Raw genomic sequence first — 27,958 nt, 5'->3', positions numbered from 1 at the left:
TTACTAGGTATATGGACCAGGAAGCTGAGAGGAAGCGGAAACAGAAAGAGGAGTTACTGAGAAGGGAGGAGCTTGCAAAGAAACGTGTCGCCGAGGAAACCAAGTTAAAGAGAGAAGAAATTATGCGCAGACTTGTAAGTTGCCTTACAAATTGGGTTTTAATATTTACAATGAATCAATTTACTTAAAAGTTTTTTTCTTTTATTTCAAGACTAGGAAGCCAAGTTTTGCTAATTTAAATACTATGGTCATATAGTTGCATTAAATTGGCTTAAGTTTTGAAAAATAATTAAATAAGTGAGAAATTTTTTATTTTTTTCTTATTCAAACAGGACATGCTGAGACAGAAGGAGAAGTTGTTGATGGACCGTTTACATCGAGCTTACCGTCGTGCCGAGAGTCAACTTATTAGTGTCCTTGAACGTAGGAAGGGGGAAGTCAAGTCAACGTGGAAATGAAGGTACAGTAGATCCCTCTATATAGTAACACATGGTTATAATGAACCACCTCTGGGGACCGACAAAACACTTAGTTATATAGTTTGTTATACATATATTACAGACATGGTATATGAACCTTGACAGGGAATGAAAGGTACTACATTGTGACCATGAGTTTGTAGTAAATGTGTTCATTTTAAACATGTTTTATTGTATATGACAACGACTAATAGAATCTTACATGGGTCTGTCAAGTGGACAGGGATATCTCAACCCCAGTGAAAGATTTTGGCATGTCAACCCGAGGCTTGCCGAGGGTTGACAGTCAAAATCTTTCATGAGGGTTGAGATATCCCTGTCCACTTGACAGACCCATCTTTGATTCTTTCTCTCCCATACTGATTTGAAATTCTTGATGCTTTCCAGTTTTGATCACAGCAACGTCATTATGCGTTAAAATTGATGACGTTATCAACAATGCATGCTGCGGCGTATATGCTGCGGCTATGCCGCATATATTGATGATGTCACATTATTGTCTAGCGCGTGTGACCTGTCTTACACCCCCTGTGTAAGATAGAGTTATCTTTTACCTAGCAGCCACGGGGTATCTCTGTGAAGTATGGGAGAAAGATACTTCTACAATGTTGAGATGTAGGTTACTGTTTGTGTCTTAGATTCTATTTCATATACATGTACTATAAACCAACTTACTCTCGCATTTTCAAACCAAACTACTTTTTTGCGACAACTTTATTTTGCGATTTAAAGTCATATGATTGTACTTAACATACTGTATTCTTGTAAATTTTTCTGCTCCTTCATGAAGCGAACGAAATTTAATCATACAAGCAAATAAGTAGGTTTATAGTATAACATAGTTATATCCACGGTTTTTGGTAGATATGGATCGTGAGTCATGTATTTGTGATCATAATATTATATTATAATGATATTTTACTAACTTAAAGGTCACAATGATTACCCACCTTCCTCTTCGGCAGGGAATTGAAAAAGATATAACTCTTTTTATTTGCAAATATGGAAAATGTGATGCCATCAATGAATTTGTAAAAAAAAAATCAATGAATTTGAAAATAAATAGAACTAACAGATTATCATAATCTTCTGTATTTAAGTTTGACCAGAGTGTATTTACTGTGCTGCCATCCAAAGCGTCTCTGAAGCCAGGCATGGTACTTGTGTTTGAGCTTTTCCTCCTCCGTGGAGCGACCGTCAAATCTGACCGTGTCGTCGGTTGGGGCAGCTTCCCCATCTGTGATGCTCAGTTTGATATCATAGAAGGAAAGTAAGTAATTAGAGCCTTAGTACTGTGAAACCTGTCTTAATGACCACCTCTGCATAAAGACCACCTGCTTAATAAGACCACTTTCTCAGGGTTCTAAATGAGCATTTATAGCACAATTTGACCTGTATATAAAGACCACTTGGCGTTTAAAAAAAACAATTTTTCTATGACACTTGGTTGGTCATTATAGACATATTGGACTGTACCTACATAAATGTGGATCTTTAATTATCTTTGTCCTTCAAATTCTGTCTCAATCAATTATAACTTGCTAGATGGAGGAACAACCTGTGTGATAATTGCATTTTTAGCTCGCCTATTCGAAGAATACGGGGAGCTAATGTTGTCACCCCGGCGTCGGCGTCAGCGTTGGCGTCCCATTTCACGTTAAAGTTTTTGAGCAAGTTTCTATTTTGTCAATTGTTTAAGCATAAGTCATCATAAATGTTTATGATTTTATTTTCCTAATGTGTATAGATGCTGAACGTGATAATAGGGGGTTTTTGAGTCTGTTAATTTGTCATATTTCCATGTTTAAATAGTAAATACTTGAACATCAACTTCTTCTGAATAGGCGAGCTTTGCTGTTCTCCAACAGCTCTTGTTAGCAAAACTAATTACATAAACTGATTTGAATTTGGTACCAGCAACTGGTTTTATTAAAGTCTCAGATATGAATTGGATATTATGAAAAAAAGTTCACCAAATAAATAACGAAAGAAATATTGTGATTACCTGGTAAAGAAATGGCTGATAAATAGATTTATTTTCCTGTTCATCTAGGTACAAGTGTCCATTCCTGCGAGGTGAGATGGACCCTAACATAGAGAAACACGAGAAAGTGGAGGAACTTGTGGCCGGAGACCTTGACCACTGGCTGTGTAACATGTACCTGGAGATCGTCAAATTGCCAAGGTCAGTTAAATAACCTTGACCCTGTGGCTATAATATCATTAGTTGTACTAGACATATTGTCTACATAACATTTTGAATATTTTTAAAGTGCGAATTTGTCACTACACTAACCAGTTGAAAATTAATATTGTGCTCAATTTAGATTGCTTGAATATAGGTATGTTCACAGTACAAGGTAAAAACAATTTGACGATGTAATCAAATTCAAACAATTTTATTGACAATGTCATATATAAGATTGGACACACTACATCTATAGGTTTTCATCCATGATGTTTATACATCATACTTGACATAAAAGATATTGAAACAAAATAGGGTATGTTTTCTCTGTAGTTTTCCCTTCGTAAATATAATAGAATGATTTCTCTGTAGATTTCTCGCTGGACAGAAGGAGTATGAGGTGGAGTTAGAGTTCTCCTCAACACTGACCGCCTACCCAGATAGAGTAAAGACAGGAGGGGAGGAATACAGGGATGGAGAGAACCCTGAACCTGGATCTTCATCTACTGTAGGCTCCGAGCAGGAGGTAGACATAGGGTAAGTTTTCTACTGTAGGCTCCGAGCAGGAGGTAGACACAGGGTAAGTTTTCTACTGTAGGATCTGAGCAGGAGGTAGACATAGGGTAAGTTTTCTACTGTAGGATCTGAGTAGGAGGTAGACATAGGGTAAGTTTTCTACTGTAGGATCTGAGCAGGAGGTAGACATAGGGTAAGTTTTCTACTGTAGGATCTGAGCAGGAGGTAGACACAGGGTAAGTTTTCTACTGTAGGCTCCGAGCAGGAAGTAGACATAGGGTAAGTTTTCTACTGTAAGCTCCGAGCAGGAGGTAGACATAGGGTAAGTTTTCTACTGTAGGCTCCGAGCAGGAAGTAGACATAGGGTAAGTTTTCTACTGTAAGCTCCGAGCAGGAGGTAGACATAGGGTTAGTTTTCTACTGTAGGCTCCGAGCAGGAAGTAGACATAGGGTAAGTTTTCTACTGTAAGCTCCGAGCAGGAGGTAGACATAGGGTAAGTTTTCTACTGTAGGATCTGAACAGGAGGTAGACATAGGGTAAGTTTTCTACTGTAGGATCTGAGTAGGAGGTAGACACAGGGTAAGTTTTCTACTGTAAGATCTGAACAGGAGGTAGACATAGGGTAAGTTTTCTACTGTAGGATCTGAACAGGAGGTAGACATAGGGTAAGTTTTCTACTGTAGGCTCCGAGCAGGAGGTAGACACAGGGTAAGTTTTCTACTGTAGGCTCTGAGCAGGAGGTAGACATAGGGTAAGTTTTCTACTGTAGGCTCAGAGCAGGAGGTAGACATAGGGTAAGTTTTCTACTGTAGGATCTGAACAGGAGGTAGACATAGGGTAAGTTTTCTACTGTAGGCTCTGAGCAGGAGGTAGACATAAGGTAAGTTTTCTACTGTAGGCTCTGAGCAGGAGGTAGACATAGGGTAAGTTTTCTACTGTAGGCTCTGAGCAGGAGGTAGACATAAGGTAAGTTTTCTACTGTAGGATCTGAGCAGGAGGTAGACACAGGGTAAGTTTTCTACTGTAGGCTCCGAGCAGGAGGTAGACATAGGGTAAGTTTTCTACTGTAGGCTCCGAGCAGGAAGTAGACACAGGGTAAGTTTTCTACTGTAGGATCTGAGCAGGAGGTAGACATAAGGTAAGTTTTCTACTGTAGGATCTGAACAGGAGGTAGACATAGGGTCAGTTTTCTACTGTAGGATCTGAGCAGGAGGTAGACATAGGGTAAGTTTTCTACTGTAGGCTCTGAGCAGGAGGTAGACATAGGGTAAGTTTTCTACTGTAGGATCTGAGCAGGAGGTAGACATAGGGTAAGTTTTCTACTGTAGGATCTGAATAGGAGGTAGACACAGGGTAAGTTTTCTACTGTAGGATCTGAGCAGGAGGTAGACACCGGGTAAGTTTTCTACTGTAGGATCTGAGTAGGAGGTAGACACAGGGTAAGTTTTCTACTGTAGGATCTGAGCAGGAGGTAGACATAGGGTAAGTTTTCTACTGTAGGATCTGAGTAGGAGGTAGACATAGGGTAAGTTTTCTACTGTAGGATCTGAGCAGGAGGTAGACATAGGGTAAGTTTTCTACTGTAGGATCTGAGCAGGAGGTAGACATAGGGTAAGTTTTCTACTGTAGGATCTGAGCAGGAGGTAGACATAGGGTAAGTTTTCTACTGTAGAATCTGAGCAGGAGGTAGACATAGGGTAAGTTTTCTACTGTAGGATCTGAACAGGAGGTAGACATAGGGTAAGTTTTCTACTGTAGGATCTGAGCAGGAGGTAGACATAGGGTAAGTTTTCTACTGTAGGATCTGAGCAGGAGGTAGACATAGGGTAAGTTTTCTACTGTAGGATCTGAGTAGGAGGTAGACACAGGGTAAGTTTTCTACTGTAGGATCTGAACAGGAGGTAGACACCGGGTAAGTTTTCTACTGTAGGCTCCGAGCAGGAGGTAGACACAGGGTAAGTTTTCTTCTGTAGGATCTGAGTAGTAGTTTTCTACTGTAGGATCGAGTAGGAGGTAGACAAGGGTAAGTTTTCTACTGTAGGCTCCGAGCAGGAGGTAGACATAGGGTAAGTTTTCTACTGTAGGCTCCGAGCAGGAGGTAGACATAGGGTAAGTTTTCTACTGTAGGCTCCGAGCAGGAGGTAGATATAGGGTAAGTTTTCTACTGTATGATCTGAGCAGGAGGTAGACATAGGGTAAGTTTTCTACTGTAGGATCTTAGTAGGAGGTAGACATAGGGTAAGTTTTCTACTGTAGGATCTGAACAGGAGGTAGACATAGGGTAAGTTTTCTACTGTAGGATCCGAGCAGGAGGTAGACACAGGGTAAGTTTTCTACTGTAGTGTAGACATAGGGTAAGTTTTCTACTGTAGTGAGCAGCAGAGGAGTAGACATAGGGTAAGTTTTCTACTGTAGGATCTGAGCAGGGTAGATAGGAGGTAGACATAGGGTAAGTTTTTTCTACTGTAGGATCTGAGCAGGAGGTAGACATAGGGTAAGTTTTCTACTGTAGGATCTGAGCAGGAGGTAGACATAGGGTAAGTTTTCTACTGTAGGATCTGAGAGGAGGAGTAGACATAGGGTAAGTTTTCTACTGTAGGATCTGAGTAGGAGGTAGACATAGGGTAAGTTTTCTACTGTAGGACTGAAGTTAACTGAAGGGGTAACAGGGTAAGTTTTCTACTGTAGGATCTGAGCAGGAGGTAGACATAGGGTAAGTTTTCTACTGTAGGATCTGAGAGTGACAGGTATTTCTACTGTAGGATCTGAGAGGAGGTAGACATAGGGTAAGTTTTCTACTGTAGGATCTGAGTAGGAGGTAGACATAGGGTAAGTTTTCTACTGTAGGATCTGAGTAGGAGGTAGACATAGGGTAAGTTTTCTACTGTAGGATCTGAGTAGGAGGTAGACATAGGGTAAGTTTTCTACTGTAGGATCTGAGTAGGAGGTAGACATAGGGTAAGTTTTCTACTGTAGGATCTGAGCAGGAGGTAGACATAGGGTAAGTTTTCTACTGTAGGCTCGAGCAGGAGATAGAGGAGGTAGACATAGGGTAAGTTTTCTACTGTAGGCTCCGAGCAGGAGGTAGACATAGGGTAAGTTTTCTACTGTAGGCTCCGAGCAGGAGGTAGACATAGGGTAAGTTTTCTACTGTAGGATCTGAGCAGGAGGTAGACATAGGGTAAGTTTTCTACTGTAGGCTCCGAGCAGGAGGTAGACACAGGGTAAGTTTTCTACTGTAGGCTCCGAGCAGGAGGTAGACATTAGGGTAAGTTTTCTACTGTAGGCTCCGAGCAGGAGGTAGACATAGGGTAAGTTTTCTACTGTAGGATCTGAGCAGGAGGTAGACATAGGGTAAGTTTTCTACTGTAGGATCTGAGCAGGAGGTAGACATAGGGTAAGTTTTCTACTGTAGGCTCCGAGCAGGAGGTAGACAGGTAAGTTTTCTACTGTAGGCTCTGAACAGGAGGTAGACATAGGGTAAGTTTTCTACTGTAGGCTCCGAGCAGGAGGTAGACATAGGGTAAGTTTTCTACTGTAGGCTCGAGTTTTCTACTGTAGGTCGAGCAGGAGGTAGACACAGGGTAAGTTTTCTACTGTAGGATCTGAGCAGGAGGTAGACATAGGGTAAGTTTTCTACTGTAGGCTCCAAGCAGGAGGTAGACATAGGGTAAGTTTTCTACTGTAGGATCTGAGTAGGAGGTAGACATAGGGTAAGTTTTCTACTGTAGGATCTGAGTAGGAGGTAGACATAGGGTAAGTTTTCTACTGTAGGATCTGAGCAGGAGGTAGACATAGGGTAAGTTTTCTACTGTAGGCTCCGAGCAGGAGGTAGACACAGGTTAAGTTTTCTACTGTAGGATCTGAACAGGAGGTTGACATAGGGTAAGTTTTCTACTGTAGGCTCCGAGCAGGAGGTAGACATAGGGTAAGTTTTCTACTGTAGGCTCCGAGCAGGAGGTAGACATAGGGTAAGTTTTCTACTGTAGGATCTGAGCAGGAGGTAGACATAGGGTAAGTTTTCTACTGTAGGCTCCAAGCAGGAGGTAGACACAGGGTAAGTTTTCTACTGTAGGATCTGAGTAGGAGGTAGACATAGGGTAAGTTTTCTACTGTAGGATCTGAGTAGGAGGTAGACACAGGGTAAGTTTTCTACTGTAGAATCTGAGCAGGAGATAGACATAGGGTAAGTTTTCTACTGTAGGCTCCGAGCAGGAGGTAGACATAGGGTAAGTTCCTTTGTTACCTTATTCAGTAAAGTGGAAACTGATGGGCCTGAAGAAAAGCTATGTGATGAGGCAAGTGACCCCTGAATACGTCCTTGCTGAGATTTGATAATTGGCTAGGTGAAAGGCACATGACAACTCAACTATTTTTCCTAACAAACATCAAATTCACTGGCCCGAATAGCATCCAGATGAAAAACACAATCAAATCAAGCCTATTGGAAAAAAAACATAATAAAATTAAGCCTATTGCTTGCAATACATTCAAACTTGCCATAAAGGTCACCTCTGTATAAAGGACAATTTTGTTTTATTTGGATTGAACTCTGTATAAACAACAAATGTCAATAAACAACGTTTTTGCTTTACTGTACATGTCATTTTGGTGTTCTTTATAGACAGGTTTGACTTTACACTGAAATGCCTTAAATTCATGAAAAATTCTGTTGATTTTTACTTTCAGCACCTCCCGTGACAGTCTGAAATCTCCATCGTTTTACGAAACAGACAATGAGGGTGGTCGTTCAGTGAGGTCAACCGCGACGGCCACAAAGGTCAAACTAGATGAGACCAATATGGTAAGACCTGTATATAAAAAACAAACAAAGGTATACACCATATAGCCTGTTATTTTTGTTAGACAAAATGTACAAATAAAATTTCAGTGGTTTTGAATGTTCGTGATCTCACTTAAGAATATTTCACGGATCAAATTTTTTCGCTAGCAATGTAATGCAAAATCGGCAAAATATTATCCCCGCAAAAATATCCGGTTATTCGGTAAACTCAGATAATTTTCAGAAATTACTAATTTCTCAATCGTCATCAGAATAGAATTTTTCTCAGCATAAAAAAAAACCTCAGTATCATTGAAAATATGTTAGTTTAAATTAACAAGGTTTAAATGTAGTTAGAAAACCTACAAGCTAGGCTAAATATCTTACTGATTTTGTACAATAGCTTGAGACGACCACATACGGCTCACGTATCATACACAAGGATAGGAAGATGCACATGGCCATCGGAGACGATTCAGAGGAGAGTGACTCAGATATAGACGATATGTACGCCATCAAGAAAGGTCAAGAGTTCAAGCAAGTCAAGGGCATGCCCGGAATGTATTATAAGGTAAAGCTTAATTCTGTTGATATTTGCTGTTGCATACTACATTCTGTCTTCTACTGGGAAAAAACTCAATCTTTCAAATTCTTACATCATTTATATTATCTGAATTCATATTGCTCCCACATTTATATGTTATTACACAGGACTTTCTCCTTAATAATTAAGATGCAGTATTTGACCGGGCCTATAAGAATCACTTTCCCTTTTTTGAGGCCTCAAATTTAATTACCTAAATTTAGATCCTAGGAGTACTTAGTATTGACAAAGGTCATTTCACGTGAAATTCATGTGAACAATTTCATGTGAAATGTATATAATCTAATAAAAGTTAATTGGTTCAATTCATTGATAGCTGAATGTTAAAGACTTGTCTATGAACCATTGGATATTTTTGTTGACGTTTGATTTCATGATATTGTTATTTTGATCAGCATTACCTGAACAACCCCCAAGATGACAAATGAACCATTGGTTATTTTTGTGGACGTTTGATTTCATGATATTGTTATTTTGATCAGCATTACCTGAATAACCCTCAAGATGACAAATGAACCATTGGATATTTTTGTGGACGTTTGATTTCATGATATTGTTATTTTGATCAGCATTACCTGAACAACCCCCAAGATGACAAATGAACCATTGGATATTTTTGTGGACGTTTGATTTCATGATATTGTTATTTTGATCAGCATTACCTGAACAACCCCCAAGATGACAAATGAACCATTGGTTATTTTTATGGTTGTTTAATTTCATGATATTGTTATTTTGATCAGCATTACCTGAATAACCCCCAAGATGACAAATGAACCATTGGATATTTTTGTTGACGTTTGATTTCATGATATTGTTATTTTGATCAGCATTACATGAATAACCCCCAAGATAACAAATGAACCGTTGGTTATTTTTGTGGACGTTTGATTTCATGATATTGTTATTTTGATCAGCATTACCTGAATAACCCCCAAGATGACAAATGAACCATTGGATATTTTTGTGGACGTTTGATTTCATGATATTGTTATTTTGATCAGCATTACCTGAATAACCCCCAAGATGACAAATGAACCATTGGATATTTTTGTGGACGTTTGATTTCATGATATTGTTATTTTGATCAGCATTACCTGAACAACCCCCAAGATGACAAATGAACCATTGGATATTTTTGTGGACGTTTGATTTCATGATATTGTTATTTTGATCAGCATTACCTGAATAACCCCCAAGATAACAAATGAACCATTGGTTATTTTTGTGGACGTTTGATTTATATGATATTGTTATTTTGATCAGCATTACCTGAATAACCCTCAAGATGACAAATGAACCATTGGTTATTTTTATGGACGTTTGATTTCATGATATTGTTATTTTGATCAGCATTACCTGAATAACCCCCAAGATAACAAATGAACCATTGGTTATTTTTGTGGACGTTTGATTTCATGATATTGCTATTTTGATCAGCATTACCTGAACAACCCCCAAGATGACTACCAGAAGAAGCTGTTTTCCATGTTACCACGTACAACGCTGTTACAACCCCCGAAGAACAAGAAGAAACTCACCCGCGTGGAGCAGCTGGAGCAACACTCCATCGCAGTACAGTAAGTTATTTCCACTTTGTCTTTTCTGAAACTGGGTCCAGGATCATGAAGAAATTTATAAACTTTATTTCTTGCTTTAGCTAAACAATGTTGACATAATCTTTTGTAATGTTTTCTCATTTTATCATGGTATCAACTCAACATTTTATCAACATTGTGCATGAGTTTTCTCATGTGTTTTAATCAAAACTATTTTATCCCATGCACATTTTTTTTTTATAAAATCAACATTTACAATCTGTGGTTTAGTTCTTACTTGCCTTTTTCTTATCCTGATCTTTGAGATGCATTCATTGTTTATATCCTGATATTAATGTCAGACCTGTGGTTTGGCCCCAAATGACCTTAGCTATCGATTGGCCGTAAAACTCAAACAAACAAACAAACAAACAAAATTATCTGTAATTTAGAGTACACTCAGATTTTTTGTGTTATATCTCCATAACATAAAAAATCTATTCAAGTTAATCCTTAATTATAGAACAATTATGGGGAAACAATCAACATGCGAAAATTTCCACATTTATTTGACAATACTTACTCCAAGAGACACACATCCACGATCAGAATCGTCAGGGGGTCAAGGAAAGTGTGGAGGCCATACACGATCACAAATTTACATCCGAGGTCTGGGAAGAGTCCAAACAACAGTTGGAGATCCAGACCAGGATAATAAACAGACAGAATATGATCAGGTTCAACAATGGACCGGTCCACACCACTCCAATCTCTTCTCTCGTCGCCAGCAGTGTCGGCTGGTAGTTCAGTTCTACTGTGTATGGCAGGAAGTTGAAGCTGTGAAAAAAATACGAACAGCTATGTTACTTTTAACAGACGGCTCTAGCTGTTACTCACAAATCAAATTGACAGTGTTAGCACTATATCTATAATATACTAAGATTTATTTTTAAAGGCTAACAGCGTTTATTATTTCAATTTTTCTTATAGTGCTATTATAAATAACTTGAAAACCAAAATCCTCTTAAAAGGATCCTGAAGTTAGCCCTATATATACAGAATTGATTTCTAGACATGTTCAAAACTAATAGCTTTAGTGGTCTCCATGACTGGTGTATACCAATTTTTATTGAAATCAGATAATTTCTAAATATTTACTGCTCTTAGGACCACAGTGACTATCTTGGATTTCTCAGGAGAAATTTAAACTCATTCATGTATTAATTTGCATATCCACAACGACAGCTATTACCATTAATATGCACTTTCAAATTGGTTTTCAAGAATTCGAAATTAATATCAAAACTTTGAGGAAAACTTACGAGTTGACAGGGATGTTGATAACATGCAAGTACAGCCATTGTCCGATGTAATGCATGTACATTCTCATAAAGAAAATGACGATGAACAGGAGGATCATTCCCCAGAATTCCTGACTTCTCCACTGTGAGAGGCCGAGCTCCGCTAGAAACTGACGTCCCACGTACTGCATCTTCTCATAACTCTTGCGTGCCGTACGACCTTTCCCTGCAAAGGCTGGTCTAAAATTGCAAAGGTTCATTTATTAAATAACTAAAGATTGAACTGCTTTCAGATGGCAATTGTGGGAAAATAAACGCCAACTGAACAATAGCAAATTCTAGGGTATGAAGTGTGCTAGGACTTTTTGTAGAATTTGCCAAATGTGTTCATATCAAGAGAACCAGATAACACTTTAGTGTTTCACTACTCGCACATTTTGATAACTCTAAAAAAATCTTAATAGTCTACCTATGTTTTGATTACGATTTTGAACAACTTAGTTGTTATCATACAAAGCATGCCTGAAGACCGTGAAATCTTTTTAATGCAGTTAATTGTATATGTGAAAATTTATGTTAGAGGAAATTTATTGTAGTACTATTACACGAATGTCACTTTTCACAGTGTGTAATTTGTTTTGTAAATGTATGAACTGTGTTGCTAAAAGTTTGAAGGTGTCGACGTCTCTATCAGAAAAATGACCGTCACTTCAAACTTTTAGCAACACAGTTCATACATTTACAAAACAAATTACACACTGTGAAAAGCGACATTTGTGTAATAGTGCTACCATAAATTTCCTCTCACATAAATTTTCACATATACAGTTAACTGCATTAAAAAGATTTCACGATCTTCAGGCATGCTTTGTATGATAACAACTAAGTTGTTCAAAATCGTAATCAAAACATAGGTAGACTATTAAGATTTTTTTAGAGTTATCAAAATGTGCGAGTAGTGAAACACTAAAGTGTTATCTGGTTCTCTTGATATGAACACATTTGGCAAATTCTACAAAAAGTCCTAGCACACTTCATACCCTAGCATTTGCTATTGTTCAGTTGGCGTTTATTTTCCCATAATTGCCATCTGAAAGCAGTTCAATCCTTAGTTATTTAATAAATGAACCTTTACAATTTTAGACCAGCCTTTGCAGGGAAAGGTCGTACGGCACGCAAGAGTTATGAGAAGATGCAGTACGTGGGACGTCAGTTTCTAGCGGAGCTCGGCCTCTCACAGTGGAGAAGTCAGGAATTCTGGGGAATGATCCTCCTGTTCATCGTCATTTTCTTTATGCGAATGTACATGCATTATATCGGACAATGGCTGTACTTGCATGTTATCAACATCCCTGTCAACTCGTAAGTTTTCCTCAAAGTTTTGATATTAATTTCGAATTCTTGAAAACCAATTTGAAAGTGCATATTAATGGTAATAGCTGTCGTTGTGGATATGCAAATTAATACATGAATGAGTTTAAATTTCTCCTGAGAAATCCAAGATAGTCACTGTGGTCCTAAGAGCAGTAAATATTTAGAAATTATCTGATTTCAATAAAAATTGGTATACACCAGTCATGGAGACCACTAAAGCTATTAGTTTTGAACATGTCTAGAAATCAATTCTGTATATATAGGGCTAACTTCAGGATCCTTTTAAGAGGACTTTGGTTTTCAAGTTATTTATAATAGCACTGTAAGAAAAATTGAAATAATAAACGCTGTTAGCCTCTAAAAATAAATCTTAGTATATTATAGATGTAGTGCTAACACTGTCAATTTGATTTGTGAGTAACAGCTAGAGCCGTCTGTTAAAAGTAACATAGCTGTTCGTATTTTTTCACAGCTTCAACTTCCTGCCATACACAGTAGAACTGAACTACCAGCCGACACTGCTGGCGACGAGAGAAGAGATTGGAGTGGTATGGACCGGTCCATTGTTGAACCTGATCATATTCTGTCTGTTTATTATCCTGGTCTGGATCTCCCAACTGTTGTTTGGACTCTTCCCAGACCTCGGATGTAAATTTGTGATCGTGTATGGCCTCCACACTTTCCTTGACCCCCTGACGATTCTGATCGTGGATGTGTCTCTTGGAGTAAGTATTGTCAAATAAATGTGGAAATTTTCGCATGTTGATTGTTTCCCCATAATTGTTCTATAATTAAGGATTAACTTGAATAGATTTTTTATGTTATGGAGATATAACACAAAAATCTGAGTGTACTCTAAATAAACCGCGAAGCGGTTTATGATGAGAGTACACTCCGATTTTTGTGTTATATCTCCATAACATAAAAAATCTATTCAAATTAATCCTTATAATTCAAAGTACTAAAGATAATCTCTTCAATACTCAAAATTCATTGTGGGACTCCTTTGTCTATGAAATCATTACGCCAATCAGAATTAGCAACGTCACAAACAGCGACCCCATTTTTAGGTCATCCTGACCCTTCGGGTCAGATGACCTATAGTCGTCATGTTTCGTCTGTCATCGTGCGCCGTCCGCCGTGCGCCTACGGCGCCGTCCGCCGTGCGTTAACATTTCACATTTTGAACTTCTTCTCAAGTTCTATCAGTGCGATTTAGCTGAAACTTGTATGAAATGATCCTGACATGGTCCTGACAAAGTGTTGTTATTTCTCGGGTCAATCCGAAATCCAAGATGGCCGCCACAGCCGCCATCTTGAAAAAACATTTTGAACTTCTTCTCAAGTTCTACCGGTGCGATTTGGCTGAAACTTGCATGAAATGATCCTGACATGGTCCCGACAAAGTGTTGTTATTTTTTGGGTCGATCCGAAATCCAAGATGGCCGCCACAGCCGCCATTTTGAAAACACATTTTGAACTTCTTCTCAAGTTCTACCGGTGCGATTTGGCTGAAACTTGCATGAAATGATCCTGACATGGTCCCGACAAAGTGTTGTTATTTTTCGGGTCAATCCGAAATCCAAGATGGCCGCCACAGCCGCCATCTTGAAAACACCATTTTGAACTTCTTCTCAAGATCTACCAGTGCGATTTGGGTGAAACTTGCATGAAATGATCCTGACATGGTCCCGACAAAGTGTTGTTATTTTTCGGGTCGATCTGAAATCCAAGATGGCCGCCACAGCCGCCATTTTGAAAACACATTTTGAACTTCTTCTCAAGTTCTACCGGTGCGATTTGGCTGAAACTTGCATGAAATGAACCTGACATGGTCCCGACAAAGTGTTGTTATTTTTCGGGTCAATCCGAAATCCAAGATGGCCGCCACAGCCGCCATCTTGAAAACACATTTTCAATTTCTTCTCAAGTTCTACCAGTGCGATTTGGGTGAAACTTGCATGAAATAATCCTGACATGGTCCCAACAAAGTATTGTTACATCTCTGGTTGATCCCAAATCGAAGATGGCTACCATGACACTATATCTAATTAATTTCCTATATGTTAAGGCCCTTAGGCCTCTTGTTTGAAATAAAATTTGTTGAAAGAAATTGAAAATGATCCTGACATGGTCCTGACAAAGTGAGACCATATATAATTAATTTTACTATTGCCAAGGTAGTCAGATGACCGTTAAGGCCCTTTGGGCCTCTTGTTTCCTTTATGGGCTGATAAAGAAAATTTTTAAGCCAATGAAAATGCTCGTAACAAGCAAAATTGAATTATTTGTTCATACGGTTATCCATAACTATTGGATGTAATCGTTTGTTTAAACTTAGTGATATACCACAACCAATACTTTTTCAGACTAAGCCCTTAAGCTGGCTCACATAGCCCTATATATGAGATACTCATACAGCTTACATTTACTATATGAAATTTATGAACTATACATATTTAATTTATTTCTACTCATATATCCTCATCAAACTAATTTGTTATTTCTATTGTGTCATTCATCTTTAAAATTTCATGAAACTTTTGCATTCATATCCCTAGATTTTAGACCAATCACCATTTAGCTATGTATCATTTCCTCCATTACTTCCTTAGCAACTTATCTATGACGTCGTAATACATTGTTATTATCACATGACCTCTATTGTCATTGACCTCTATTGCCCTGATGACGGCCTGCCTTTAAGGCCGAAACATGTCGGCAACCAGCAGCACCAGATGAACCTAAAATATACCATTTAGTACCTGGCTCAGGAGTTGCATCTCTTATATTCTCGATGATCTTAGTGATAGAATGATAATTAAATCATGTGTGAACATATTCATGGAGTTTAAAGAAAGCTTAATACAAAGAATTACATGTCACAAATAATTTCTCTTTTACGTCTGCAGCAGTGTTATTAAGTCATCATTCAGATTCTTTAATTGTTTTTGATGTCGATGAGCAAACATTTAAAAAAAAGTCCATAGCAATGTACTATATTCTACCGACAATAAGCTCCACTCGGCAATAACCCCATCTTCTTTTTATGAACTCTTTTATAACTTAGGTCAAATCCGGCAACAACATCCCTTTCTAATTTCTTACCCTGCTTGTTACTTTATTCTGAAAAACATTGGAGATATGGTGTATACATGTTGCACTACTGACAATGATAAGAGCATAATTAAAACAGGTTCTGTAAATATATATGAGTTTCAGTAAACTACATTGTATAATCTATTTAAAAGAGTAACCAACATGTTCATTACTGTATTTCTGTTGCAGCGCCAAGAGGTGACAGCTATCAATCCCATTGCTGATTTTGCCAAGCTGTACTGGCATTTTGACACTGTGGAGGGTTCGGGTCTGGCTGGTATCTTTCTCACGGCATTTATATATGTCTTCCATATGTTTATGACGGCCTCCTGTCTCTACATGTACTTCCTCAGGTAATATGCCTATACGTTTTTACTATAGACTTGTAATTTATCATTTATTTTGTAGAGAGCAACCAACTAAATAATTTTACATAGACCAGAGTGTTAAACTTTGTTAAAGTTTTGTACTGTATTATTAAAACAAAGGAATATTAGTTAGCTATTGTGTTCTATAATTAAAGTCTAGGTTCTCATATAACACTAAATAGAAAAAAAAGTTTGGGTCCTTCTGCTCAAACTCCAACCAGGGTAGCTTTATTGAAATCAGGCGCATTTTGCACTAAAAAATCCTGAAATTCTAATGCTTTTAACTATTCATTATCAAAGTTGATATTTTGAACCTAAATTGCAATATGAATTTCCAAATTCATATCATGGTTATCTAGGAATAATTACCTGTCAGAAAACATTTTTACTTTTGAAATTCATAATTAGCCAGCAATTCAGCGGCCGGGTTAAAATTCTATCCTGGGCTCAATCTTATATACACAGGGGCCATTTCGAAGGTCTTTTTTTATTTAGTTGGTTGATCCCTTGTATGAATGGCATTAGGCAGACCAGCAGCAAGCTATGGAATAGTACAATAGTAAAAACAACCAAAACATCAGATTTTGATTGAAATGGCCGTTTTATTAAAACGACATGGAAAACAACATTGACTTGATACAAACTCTGTAGCAAGTACACATGTAAGAATACATCATATATTCTTTGTATTTATATAACTAAATACATTTTTACATAAATATTACCTAACTATTGTAGGTGAGGGGACAAAAAACGCCACATTGCATGTAGAGCTGACTAAAGGGTACTCGATGCACATACTCTTTAGTGGCTATATAATGCAATCCCCCACCATACATTTTTACTATAGACTTGTAATTTATTGATAGGGAGTCGCGACATGTGACACTTGTAAACGTTAATGTAATTATAATACATATACTGTATATTATATAACCAGCTATATTTAAGGGTTAAAAATTGTCCAACTTTGGCATTTAATTTCAACGATTCAGAATTAAAATTTTGTGGTCTGGCTTGAAATGTACAGTAGTTTACTTAATTCGTTATTATTTAGCAGAAGAAATTTTCGTGAACAGAACAAGATGCCTTGACATTACAAAAGCAGCAATCTCATGAGAATTATCGCCATATAAATAAAGTAACACTTGGAGAATCTTAAATCCTCTTTTTCATGCCACAACAGGCTCCACAATAACGGCCGTCTTTTTCATGCCACAACAGGCTCCATAATAACGGCCGTCTGCTGGATGTGTACTGGCGTCTCCGTGGCGACGAAGAAAAGTTCTTCATTCCATACGACCTTGAAGTTTCCAACCAGGAACTGAACTACATCACTAAGAAAGCAGAGATGTGGCGTGGGGAGGAAGGCGAGCGGAGGAAGATAGCGGTGTACGACTACATATGGGAGGAGGAAGATGTAAGGCAACAGTTTCTATAACTATTGTCATGTTTATACTGTGTGTGTTCCGGAGCATAAGTCGCAGAGGACATTCATTTCCATTTTCTTTGTTTGTCCGCACTAGAGTACAAGCAGCAAAGTTATCAGTTTCTGTACATATTCCGTCTTTGCATATTACACAGTTAGCTCCCTTGCGGGTAGGTATCGATTGTTGCGTCATTATTTTGTGAGCGCAATTCACGTCGTTTTCTCCGAAACGTATGACGTTACGCTCGCAAACATATGACGTCACAATCAATACCTACCCGGAAGGGCAGATAACTCTGTAATATGCAAATACAGAATATAAGCTGCAGTGAAGTATAAATCGCAGAGACATTTTTTAACAATTTTCTCAGTGTTTGTACACGTACACGAATAAGCCACACTGGAGTATAAGTCTCAAAGACGGTTTTAACGATTTTCCCAGTATTTGTAAACATACAGTCACACAGACATCTTTATCGAATTTCGATGTTATTGTACAAGCCTCACTGGAGTATAAGCCAAAGAGACATGTTTCTACAATTTTTGTACACGTAAAAGCCACACCGGGCTATACGCTGCAGAGTCCGTTTTTCCAATTTTCATTTTTTGTACATGTATAGCACCAAGGATAAGCTTTTTTTAACTATTTTATCAGTTTTTGTACATATATAAGTCACACTGGAGTATAAGTCGTAGACACTTTTTTTTACGATTTTTCCTAGTATTTGTACACGTACATGTATACACCGCTCTGGAATCTAAGTCGCAAAGATATGTATTTTTCGCAGTTTTTGTACAAGTATTGTATAAACTGGAGTATAAGTCACAAAAGCGTTCTTTAAAAGATTTCAGTTTTTGTACATGTATCGCACTTTGCTGTAGAGACCATTTTTATGAGCCTTTTATGTAGATGTATATATATAGATAACAATTCTGCCACTAGTACATGTTTGCATTACCATGGAAACAGGTTGAGGACAGCATTTGGGACGAGAACGGAATTGAGAATCGTGAGAAACAAGATGGACGTAAGGAGGTAACTACTCACGTGTCCATCCACACCATACATTTGGACGGATTGCGGGAACTGTACCGACACTTTCTGAGACTTCCTGATGGCGCAGTTGTAGAGGTAAGATACACGACTTTATGACAAATATTTTAATAATAGTTAGGACAGAAGTTCAATTATTATACCTCCAATAACAAAGTTAAGGGGAGGGGTATACTGGAATCATGTTGTCCGTCAATCTGGTGGGGTGTATGTTAATATTTGCCATTAAAGCGTAGTTCTGGATTTACCCAAAAACTGAGAATATTACTATGGAAACATGATTTAAAATGACTTATTGTTATTTCAACATTTAATTAAATTTTACTTTATGTAAGGGAAATTGCAATCTGATTAAAATACGGATCCTTTTTATCACTATGTTTGATAAGAGGATCTGACAACAGCCCATTAGGGGTCACGTCCAGATGACCTTTAGAAATGGCCAATCAAATTGACACTGCCAGAATCTTGACTGGGGACGAAATAGTTTGAAAAAGCTGTCTGAATTATTTTTGTGTACGTAGTCATCTCGTCCAAAGAGCACAACAAAGCTAAACGTATATGTATACTGGGACGAAATGGCATTATCAATTGACGTAGCAATGTGTATAAAATGTATGTGATCTTATGAATACAAGGTATAAAGGTCATCCGAACATGACCTCTTATGGGATGTTGTCAGATCCTCTATTGAGTGGAGTGGTTATAAGGATCTGTATTTTAATCAGATTGAGGAAATGGTGGAACTTGATAGATCTGGGTAGAATCAGATTTAAACAGCTCTTTGTAAAAGTTATCTCTATGCATCTTCAGTTCATGTTGTTTTGTTTAACATTAAAGAAATATATTAAAAAGTAAGATACAGACAGCTCTTTAGTAATACCATATTCTCTCGGCAATTATCTTATTCTGCTTTTTATCAAGTCTTTTAGAACTAGAGTCAAATTTGGCAATAACGCTCCTCTCTATTTTCCGATATATCTGCTTGCAAGTTTGTTCTGAAAAACATCGATATATGGAGATCATTCTGATAAAATAACTTAAATAGTTCGCAACCAAAAAATTTTACTCTTTCTAAGGTAAATTATTTGATTTCCAGGTGTTTGGAGACATCAGTATTCCAGGTATGGACAAGGACATCAAAAACGCCCTGGTGAAAGGCTCCAAAGGACTAGAGAATCTGATGGGCTCCCAGGACAGTCTCAACAAGGTAGGGGATGTGTGGACTAGCGATACTCACTGAAATTTATCATTATCAGGATAATGTCTGAACTGATTCATAATAAAGAATTTGGATCTAATTTGTATTCTCAGACTACCCATAGGATCTATTATGCTAGGAGGTCCCTGTATTCAGACAAATCCTATGCCATTGTGATTTCAGTTTAGCATTGATCCAGCTTGATGATACAGTTGCCTTATAGATCATGCTAATTTTTTTTCGGGTTTTTCTCCATTTATAAAATTTAATTTTCATGCTTGAATCTATATAGCAATTATAAAAATGGTCAGAGTTTCACTATTTATGGATATACACCACAGAAACATACCGCAGCCTCCCGTAACATACAAGCATTCACACACCACAGAAACATACCACAGCCTCCCATGACATACAAACATTCACACACCACAGAAACATAACGCAGCAAACATTCACACACCACAGAAACATACCGCAGCCTCCCATAACATACAAACATTCACACACCACAGAAACATACCACAGCCTCCCATGACATACAAACATTCACACACCACAGAAACATACCGCAGCCTCCCATAACATACAAACATTCACACACCACAGAAACATACCACAGCCTCCCATGACATACAAACATTCACACACCACAGAAACATACCGCAGCCTCCCATGACATACAAACATTCACACACCACAGAAACATACCGCAGTCTCCCATAACATACAAACATTCACACACCACAGAAACATACCACAGTCTCCCATAACATACAAACATTCACACACCACAGAAACATACCACAGCCTCCCATAACATACAAACATTCACACACCACAGAAACATACCGCAGCCTCCCATAACATACAAACATTCACACACCACAGAAACATACCACAGCCTCCCATAACATACAAACATTCACACACCACAGAAACATACCACAGCCTCCCATAACATACAAACATTCACACACACCACAGAAACATACCACAGCCTCCCATAACATACAAACATTCACACACCACAGAAACATACCACAGTCTCCCATAACATACAAACATTCACACACCACAGAAACATACCACAGCCTCCCATAACATACAAACATTCACACACACCACAGAAACATACCACAGCCTCCCATAACATACAAACATTCACACACCACACAGAAACATACCACAGCCTCCCATAACATACAAACATTCACACACCACAGAAACATACCACAGCCTCCCATAACATACAAACATTCACACACCACAGAAACATACCACAGCCTCCCATAACATACAAACATTCACACACCACAGAAACATACCACAGTCTCCCATAACATACAAACATTCACACACCACAGAAACATACCACAGCCTCCCATAACATACAAACATTCACACACCACAGAAACATACCACAGCCTCCCATAACATACAAACATTCACACACCACAGAAACATACCACAGCCTCCCATAACATACAAACTTCACACACCACAGAAACATACACAGCCTCCCATAACATACAAACATTCACACACACAGAAACATACCACAGCCTCCCATAACATACAAACATTCACACACCACAGAAACATACCACAGCCTCCCATAACATACAAACATTCACACACCACAGAAACATACCACAGCCTCCCATAACATACAAACATTCACACACCACAGAAACATACCACAGCCTCCCATAACATACAAACATTCACACACCACAGAAACATACCACAGCCTCCCATAACATACAAACATTCACACACCACAGAAACATACCACAGCCTCCCATAACATACAAACATTCACACACCACAGAAACATACCACAGCCTCCCATAACATACCACTGTCTCCCATAACATACAAACATTCACACACCACAGAAACATACCGCAGCCTCCCATAACATACAAACATTCACACACAACACAGAAACATACCACAGCCTCCCATAACATACAAACATTCACACACCACAGAAACATACCACAGCCTCCCATAACATACAAACATTCACACACCACAGAAACATACCACAGCCTCCCATAACATACAAACATTCACACACCACAGAAACATACCACAGCCTCCCATAACATACAAACATTCACACACACACAGAAACATACCACAGCCTCCCATAACATACAAACATTCACACACCACAGAAACATACCACAGCCTCCCATAACATACAAACATTCACACACCACAGAAACATACCACAGCCTCCCATAACATACAAACATTCACACACCACAGAAACAACTGCAGCCTCCCATAACATACAAACATTCTGCAGCCTCCCATAACATACAAACATTCACACACCACAGAAACATACCACAGCCTCCCATAACATACAAACATTCACACACACACACAGAAACATACCACAGCCTCCCATAACATACAAACATTCACACACACCACAGAAACATACCACAGCCTCCCATAACATACAAACATTCACACACCACAGAAACATACCACAGCCTCCCATAACATACAAACATTCACACACAACACAGAAACATACCACAGCCTCCCATAACATACAAACATTCACACACCACAGAAACATACCACAGCCTCCCATAACATACAAACATTCTGCAGCCTCCCATAACATACAAACATTCACACACCACAGAAACATACCACAGCCTCCCATAACATACAAACATTCACACACCACAGAAACATACCACAGCCTCCCATACAACATTCACATACAAACATACACAGCACCACAGAAACATAAACCACAGCTCTCCCATAACATACAAACATTCACACACCACAGAAACATACCACAGCCTCCCATAACATACAAACATTCACACACCACAGAAACATACCACAGCCTCCCATAACATACAAACATTCACACACCACAGAAACATACCACAGCCTCCCATAACATACAAACATTCACACACCACAGAAACATACCACAGCCTCCCATAACATACAAACATTCACACACCACAGAAACATACCACAGCCTCCCATAACATACAAACATTCACACACCACAGAAACATACCACAGCCTCCCATAACATACAAACATTCACACACCACAGAAACATACCACAGCCTCCCATAACATACAAACATTCACACACCACAGAAACATACCACAGCCTCCCATAACATACAAACATTCACACACCACAGAAACATACCACAGCCTCCCATAACATACAAACATTCACACACCACAGAAACATACCACAGCCTCCCATGACATACAAACATTCACACACCACAGAAAAAAACGCAGCCTCCCATAACATACAAATTCACACACCACAGAAACATACCACAGCCTCCCATAACATACAAACATTCACACACCACAGAAACATACCACAGCCTCCCATAACATACAAACATTCACACACCACAGAAACATACCACAGCCTCCCATAACATACAAACATTCACACACCACAGAAACATACCACAGTCTCCCATAACATACAAACATTCACACACCACAGAAACATACCACAGCCTCCCATAACATACAAACATTCACACACCACAGAAACATACCACAGCCTCCCATAACATACAAACATTCACACACACCACAGAAACATACCACAGCCTCCCATAACATACAAACATTCACACACACCACAGAAACATACCACAGCCTCCCATAACATACAAACATTCACACACCACAGAAACATACCACAGCCTCCCATAACATACAAACATTCACACACCACAGAAACATACCACAGCCTCCCATAACATACAAACATTCACACACCACAGAAACATACCACAGTCTCCCATAACATACAAACATTCACACACAACACACTGCACACTTGGGAGAACATTCTTAAGTTACCCTGGCTATTTATAGGACATTAATCCAATACACCAAACCAAACTGAACCAATTCAACCAGAAAATTAAATTAATGTCATATGAATTTCAATCTCAATGCACAGCGATACTTGATAAGAGAATTAAATTTTACTTATAGGTGAGAGGTCGACAGACAGTTCATACCCGAAGTGGTTTCCATGCCGACTCCCCAAGACCCAGCAGTGCGGGATCCTCAATGGAGGACATCAAGAAGAAAAAACACATGTAACTGTCTGAACATGTTTGGGACAGTATCATCAGTGCTGGAAAAGATTTAGTGATGAACATGATATAAATCAAATGTAGAGAAAGACATTTTGATCTTAAAAGTAATCTTGTATCTTAGAGATGCAGCACCGCCAACTGAACAAAATCAGTAGTACATGTTATTGTTGTTATTTGGACAATGGTTTTCATTTACTCAATTTACTGTAGACATATTTATTTTAGTAATAATCCTATTTTAGCGCATTTTGCTAATTACATGTTCTGTGAGTCTGTGATGCAGTAGAAATTGCGGTTTTGTGAATTCTAACTTCTTCAAAATCAGTTTAGTGCTAAGATTGGATTAGGCTAAGGTAAGTGTGTTTACAGCGCTATGTAACACCTTCAAATATAAGAACTGAGTTATATTTAATTTAACACAATAAGTACTACAGACAATATTGGAATAAAGAAAATATCTTCAAATGGAGAACAATATTTATGTTTCATACAGCGCTATGGTAAGTAACACATTAAAATAAAAGAACTGAGTTATATTTCATTTTGTGAAAACACACGAATTACTACAGACAATATTGGAATACAGAATAAATTGTGTATATCTTAAAATGGAGAACAATATATTTATGTTTCTTATATGATTAAAGATGGACCATATTGAAAACATTTAGTGGATTCAATTATATTAATAACGCATCTATTTTTAAAACGTTCAAATTATCTTAATACATTGTATGTTTATTTTGTATTTTGTACCCATTTTATTTCAACAGTAAATAGAAATTGCTAATATCCATGAATTAACGGGTAGTACAAATCAAACTGAGAGTTTTTGTGAAATAATTGATGGATCAGTTAATTATATATTGTGTTGTTTTTTTGTGTTGATATTTTTTCTTTACAGATTTTGTGGCTAATTACTGGTACTTACTATCACAAAGTATCCAAATATTTTGATAAAGTATTGAATTTTAGGTATTTTTGGGAATCGTTAAACATAATTAAGTAATAAAGCATATATCGCGATAATTAAAAAGATGTGATAACACCAAAATATTTTGTTCTGGAAACAATTTTACAACAATCAATTTTTTTTTTAATATTTTAACAAAATTGTTTTGGCCCACATGAGGATAATTTCATATCTATTTGCAGGCAATATGGTATTGTGTATTTCCATATAATCGCGATTTCTGCCCTTACAAGTAGTTTATTATCATGATCTATTTTTTGTGAATATCATGCTGTATTTCCCAGAAAAAAATCCCCAATCAATAACTACCTGCAAGGCAAATATCGCTTATATGCAAAGACGGAAGTAAAATGTTTGATGTATATTGTCAATTTAGTTTTAACCCTAATTCATGTCTTTTAAACATTGTTAATTAAAAATTTTATATTCTACTAAGCTGGACTTAAATAGCGTCAAATTTAGACGATAATGTTTTACATTCATGTAAGCAGGTCTTACCTTTATATATATATTTGTATTGTTATGATGTAGATTTAATGCTGAGTTGTTGTAGTAAATATCATTGTGTGTTGTAGTGTGATATACTTGTGAACTTAAAGTCAAGGTTTCCAGATAATTGGGTTACACTGATTTTAAAATAAAATTATCATTAATTAAAATATTGGGAGTCGCTATACAGATAAACTTCATTATTTCAAAAAACTATGCGTCGATCCACTTCAAGTTATTTAAACTTGCAAATTCCTTTGAATTAATCTGGAAATTTTATGCCATTTAATGAATTAAAACTGGAAAATTTATGCAATTTGTAAACATTTTCTGATATTTGTTTCTTTTTTTTTTATTTATGGGCTTTAAAAAATCTCACCGCATTTGTATAAATAAATAAAACAACACAACACAAATTATGAAAGCATTATGATTTAAACTCACTTTTTCAAAAATTTAAAGATACTTTGTTGAAAAGCCATAAATTACATTGTATAATGAGAGTGGAATTTGGATTTGTTAGACACATGTATATCACAATACCGTATCTTAAGCCTTTGAACCAACTTATTTCCGTATCCGATTAAATTTCGCAAGCATGGCTATCAAAAAATAAAAGCTCATAATCCTGAGAATAAAAATAAAGCGACATTAGAAGATTTGCGGGCGATGAAATTGTTGTGAAATTTTTTTTTGCTTGAAAATAAATTTAATCGCCACGGACATAAGTTGGATAACGGGAATGATTTTTATATGCTATAATAAGATATGTTACTAATCCTGACGTAGATTTTAACACTGATTATGTATGGATAATTTCACCAATAATTTAATGATATTCTTGTATCTAATTCGAATGAAAAACCTCATATATTCATTTTTCATAAAGGTGTATTAATTGGCTGATTTTTTTTCAGTTAAGACTTTCGAAAATAAACGATTATCTTAAAATTCTGAAATTAATTAAGTATCTTTAAAATTAAGTACAAAGACATTTAATTTTTGTGATGAAAAAATAGAATCTACCATATTTTCATTTGCTTAACTTTTAATTCATTTGTTTCAAATGCATTATTGAATATCAAACTACTAAATGTGTAATTTTTATTTTTGTAAACAAGTTTTATAATTTCATTTTGTGCAGAAAAATATTTTAAACATTTTAATGAACCGGTTCTGTGATTTTATTCAATATTTTAATTTACATTTATTTTGTCCAAAAAAGAGGAAATTATGTACATTATATTTTAAGTAAGATGTTAAATAACACGTTTTGTTCTTCACATATCAATGGTATTTAAAATATGTCAATTTTAGCAAAGTAATGTAATGAATTAAATTTCGTTAAAACAAATTTTCTAAAAGATCAAATATTATGTTTAGAAATATATTGTGATTATGATATATTAAGCCGAATTCTTAAAATTCATGAATAATTTGTTACACATTTTTTTTGTAGAATTTTTTTTTTTTTATTTTGATTGAAAACATTTCTGGAAAATGTTTTGTCTGTTCAATGTATTAATCAAATGCTGTAATTAATTATTCTGTGATAACTAACTAAGGTCAAGGTAACTGAACTTGAAGTGTCAAGGTCAAAAACTAATCCTAATAGTAAGATGAATGAAGATTTTCTTTCTGTTAACGGAAATCTTAAAAAACAAATTTATGTTTTGTTGGACAAGTTTAAAGCATTTATTATGTTATTTTTTATTAATATCTATACCAGTACAAGATAATTTGACGTTTGAATTCAGTGACCTTGATCTTGTGCTTGACCCAAGGTGAGACTACCCTGGAGGTATGTCCAGCAACCTTCCGTCCATTTTAGATTTTAAACTTATAATTTAATTATATTTAGCATTGTAAAATTGGCATATAAATCAACAGAAATATATTCTGCTTTTTATTAAGCTGCTTGTTCTTTATTCTGTATCTAAACAAACAAGAGGCCTATGAGGCTTGTATCGCTAACCTGGCTTAGTCAGAGGGGCAATGAGTACGTTAAATGTTTTAATTTCCTGAAGGATATAAAAGAGTTTCCTCTATTCCCCGCTATTTGGCCCTATCCCTCATTCTTAAGGGGCTATGGCCAACATTTATATAATTTATGCTCCTTTTCCTAAGAGGACTCTGACCAAATATGGTTGAAACCCATGAAGGCCTGTATGAATATCTTACTAGTGGGCGACACCTGAAGGTGTGTCGCAGATGAAATGAATAGAATCGTGAACGGGATATACCTTTTGCTGTTACTCCTAAAGGAGAGCGGTTTCATTAGCTAAGGTTATAATATCCCACGGTGTAAAGTCGTTTTACGATTTTCGTCTATATGACACTTGTGATTGTGACCTTGAATGAAGGTCAATATCATTCATTTGATAAAACTTTGTAGCCCTTCACCATGGCTATAGTCCAGACCTGT

At 37.0% G+C, this 27,958-nt stretch overlaps 1 protein-coding gene across 1 annotated transcript; it reads left to right on the top strand.

The window, feature by feature from the left end:
• The first annotated feature begins 332 nt into the window (after window positions 1-332).
• Window positions 333-27,446, top strand: LOC138309845 (uncharacterized). The gene is made up of 14 exons (XM_069251087.1): window positions 333-460; window positions 1,580-1,749; window positions 2,533-2,664; window positions 3,040-3,204; window positions 7,874-7,988; window positions 8,371-8,538; window positions 10,012-10,151; window positions 12,554-12,772; window positions 13,257-13,509; window positions 16,073-16,236; window positions 17,476-17,671; window positions 18,651-18,812; window positions 19,834-19,944; window positions 23,965-27,446. Exons 1-14 carry the CDS (start codon window positions 455-457, stop codon window positions 24,073-24,075), a joined length of 2,112 nt encoding a protein of 703 aa, XP_069107188.1. The 5' UTR covers window positions 333-454; the 3' UTR covers window positions 24,076-27,446.
• The last annotated feature ends 512 nt before the right edge of the window (window positions 27,447-27,958 follow it).

This window comes from Argopecten irradians, chromosome 15 (assembly GCF_041381155.1).
Source record: "Argopecten irradians isolate NY chromosome 15, Ai_NY, whole genome shotgun sequence".
Lineage (NCBI taxonomy): Eukaryota > Metazoa > Mollusca > Bivalvia > Pectinida > Pectinidae > Argopecten > Argopecten irradians.
The sequence above is the reverse complement of the archived record's forward strand: the minus strand, read 5'-3'. Positions and strand labels throughout refer to the sequence as shown.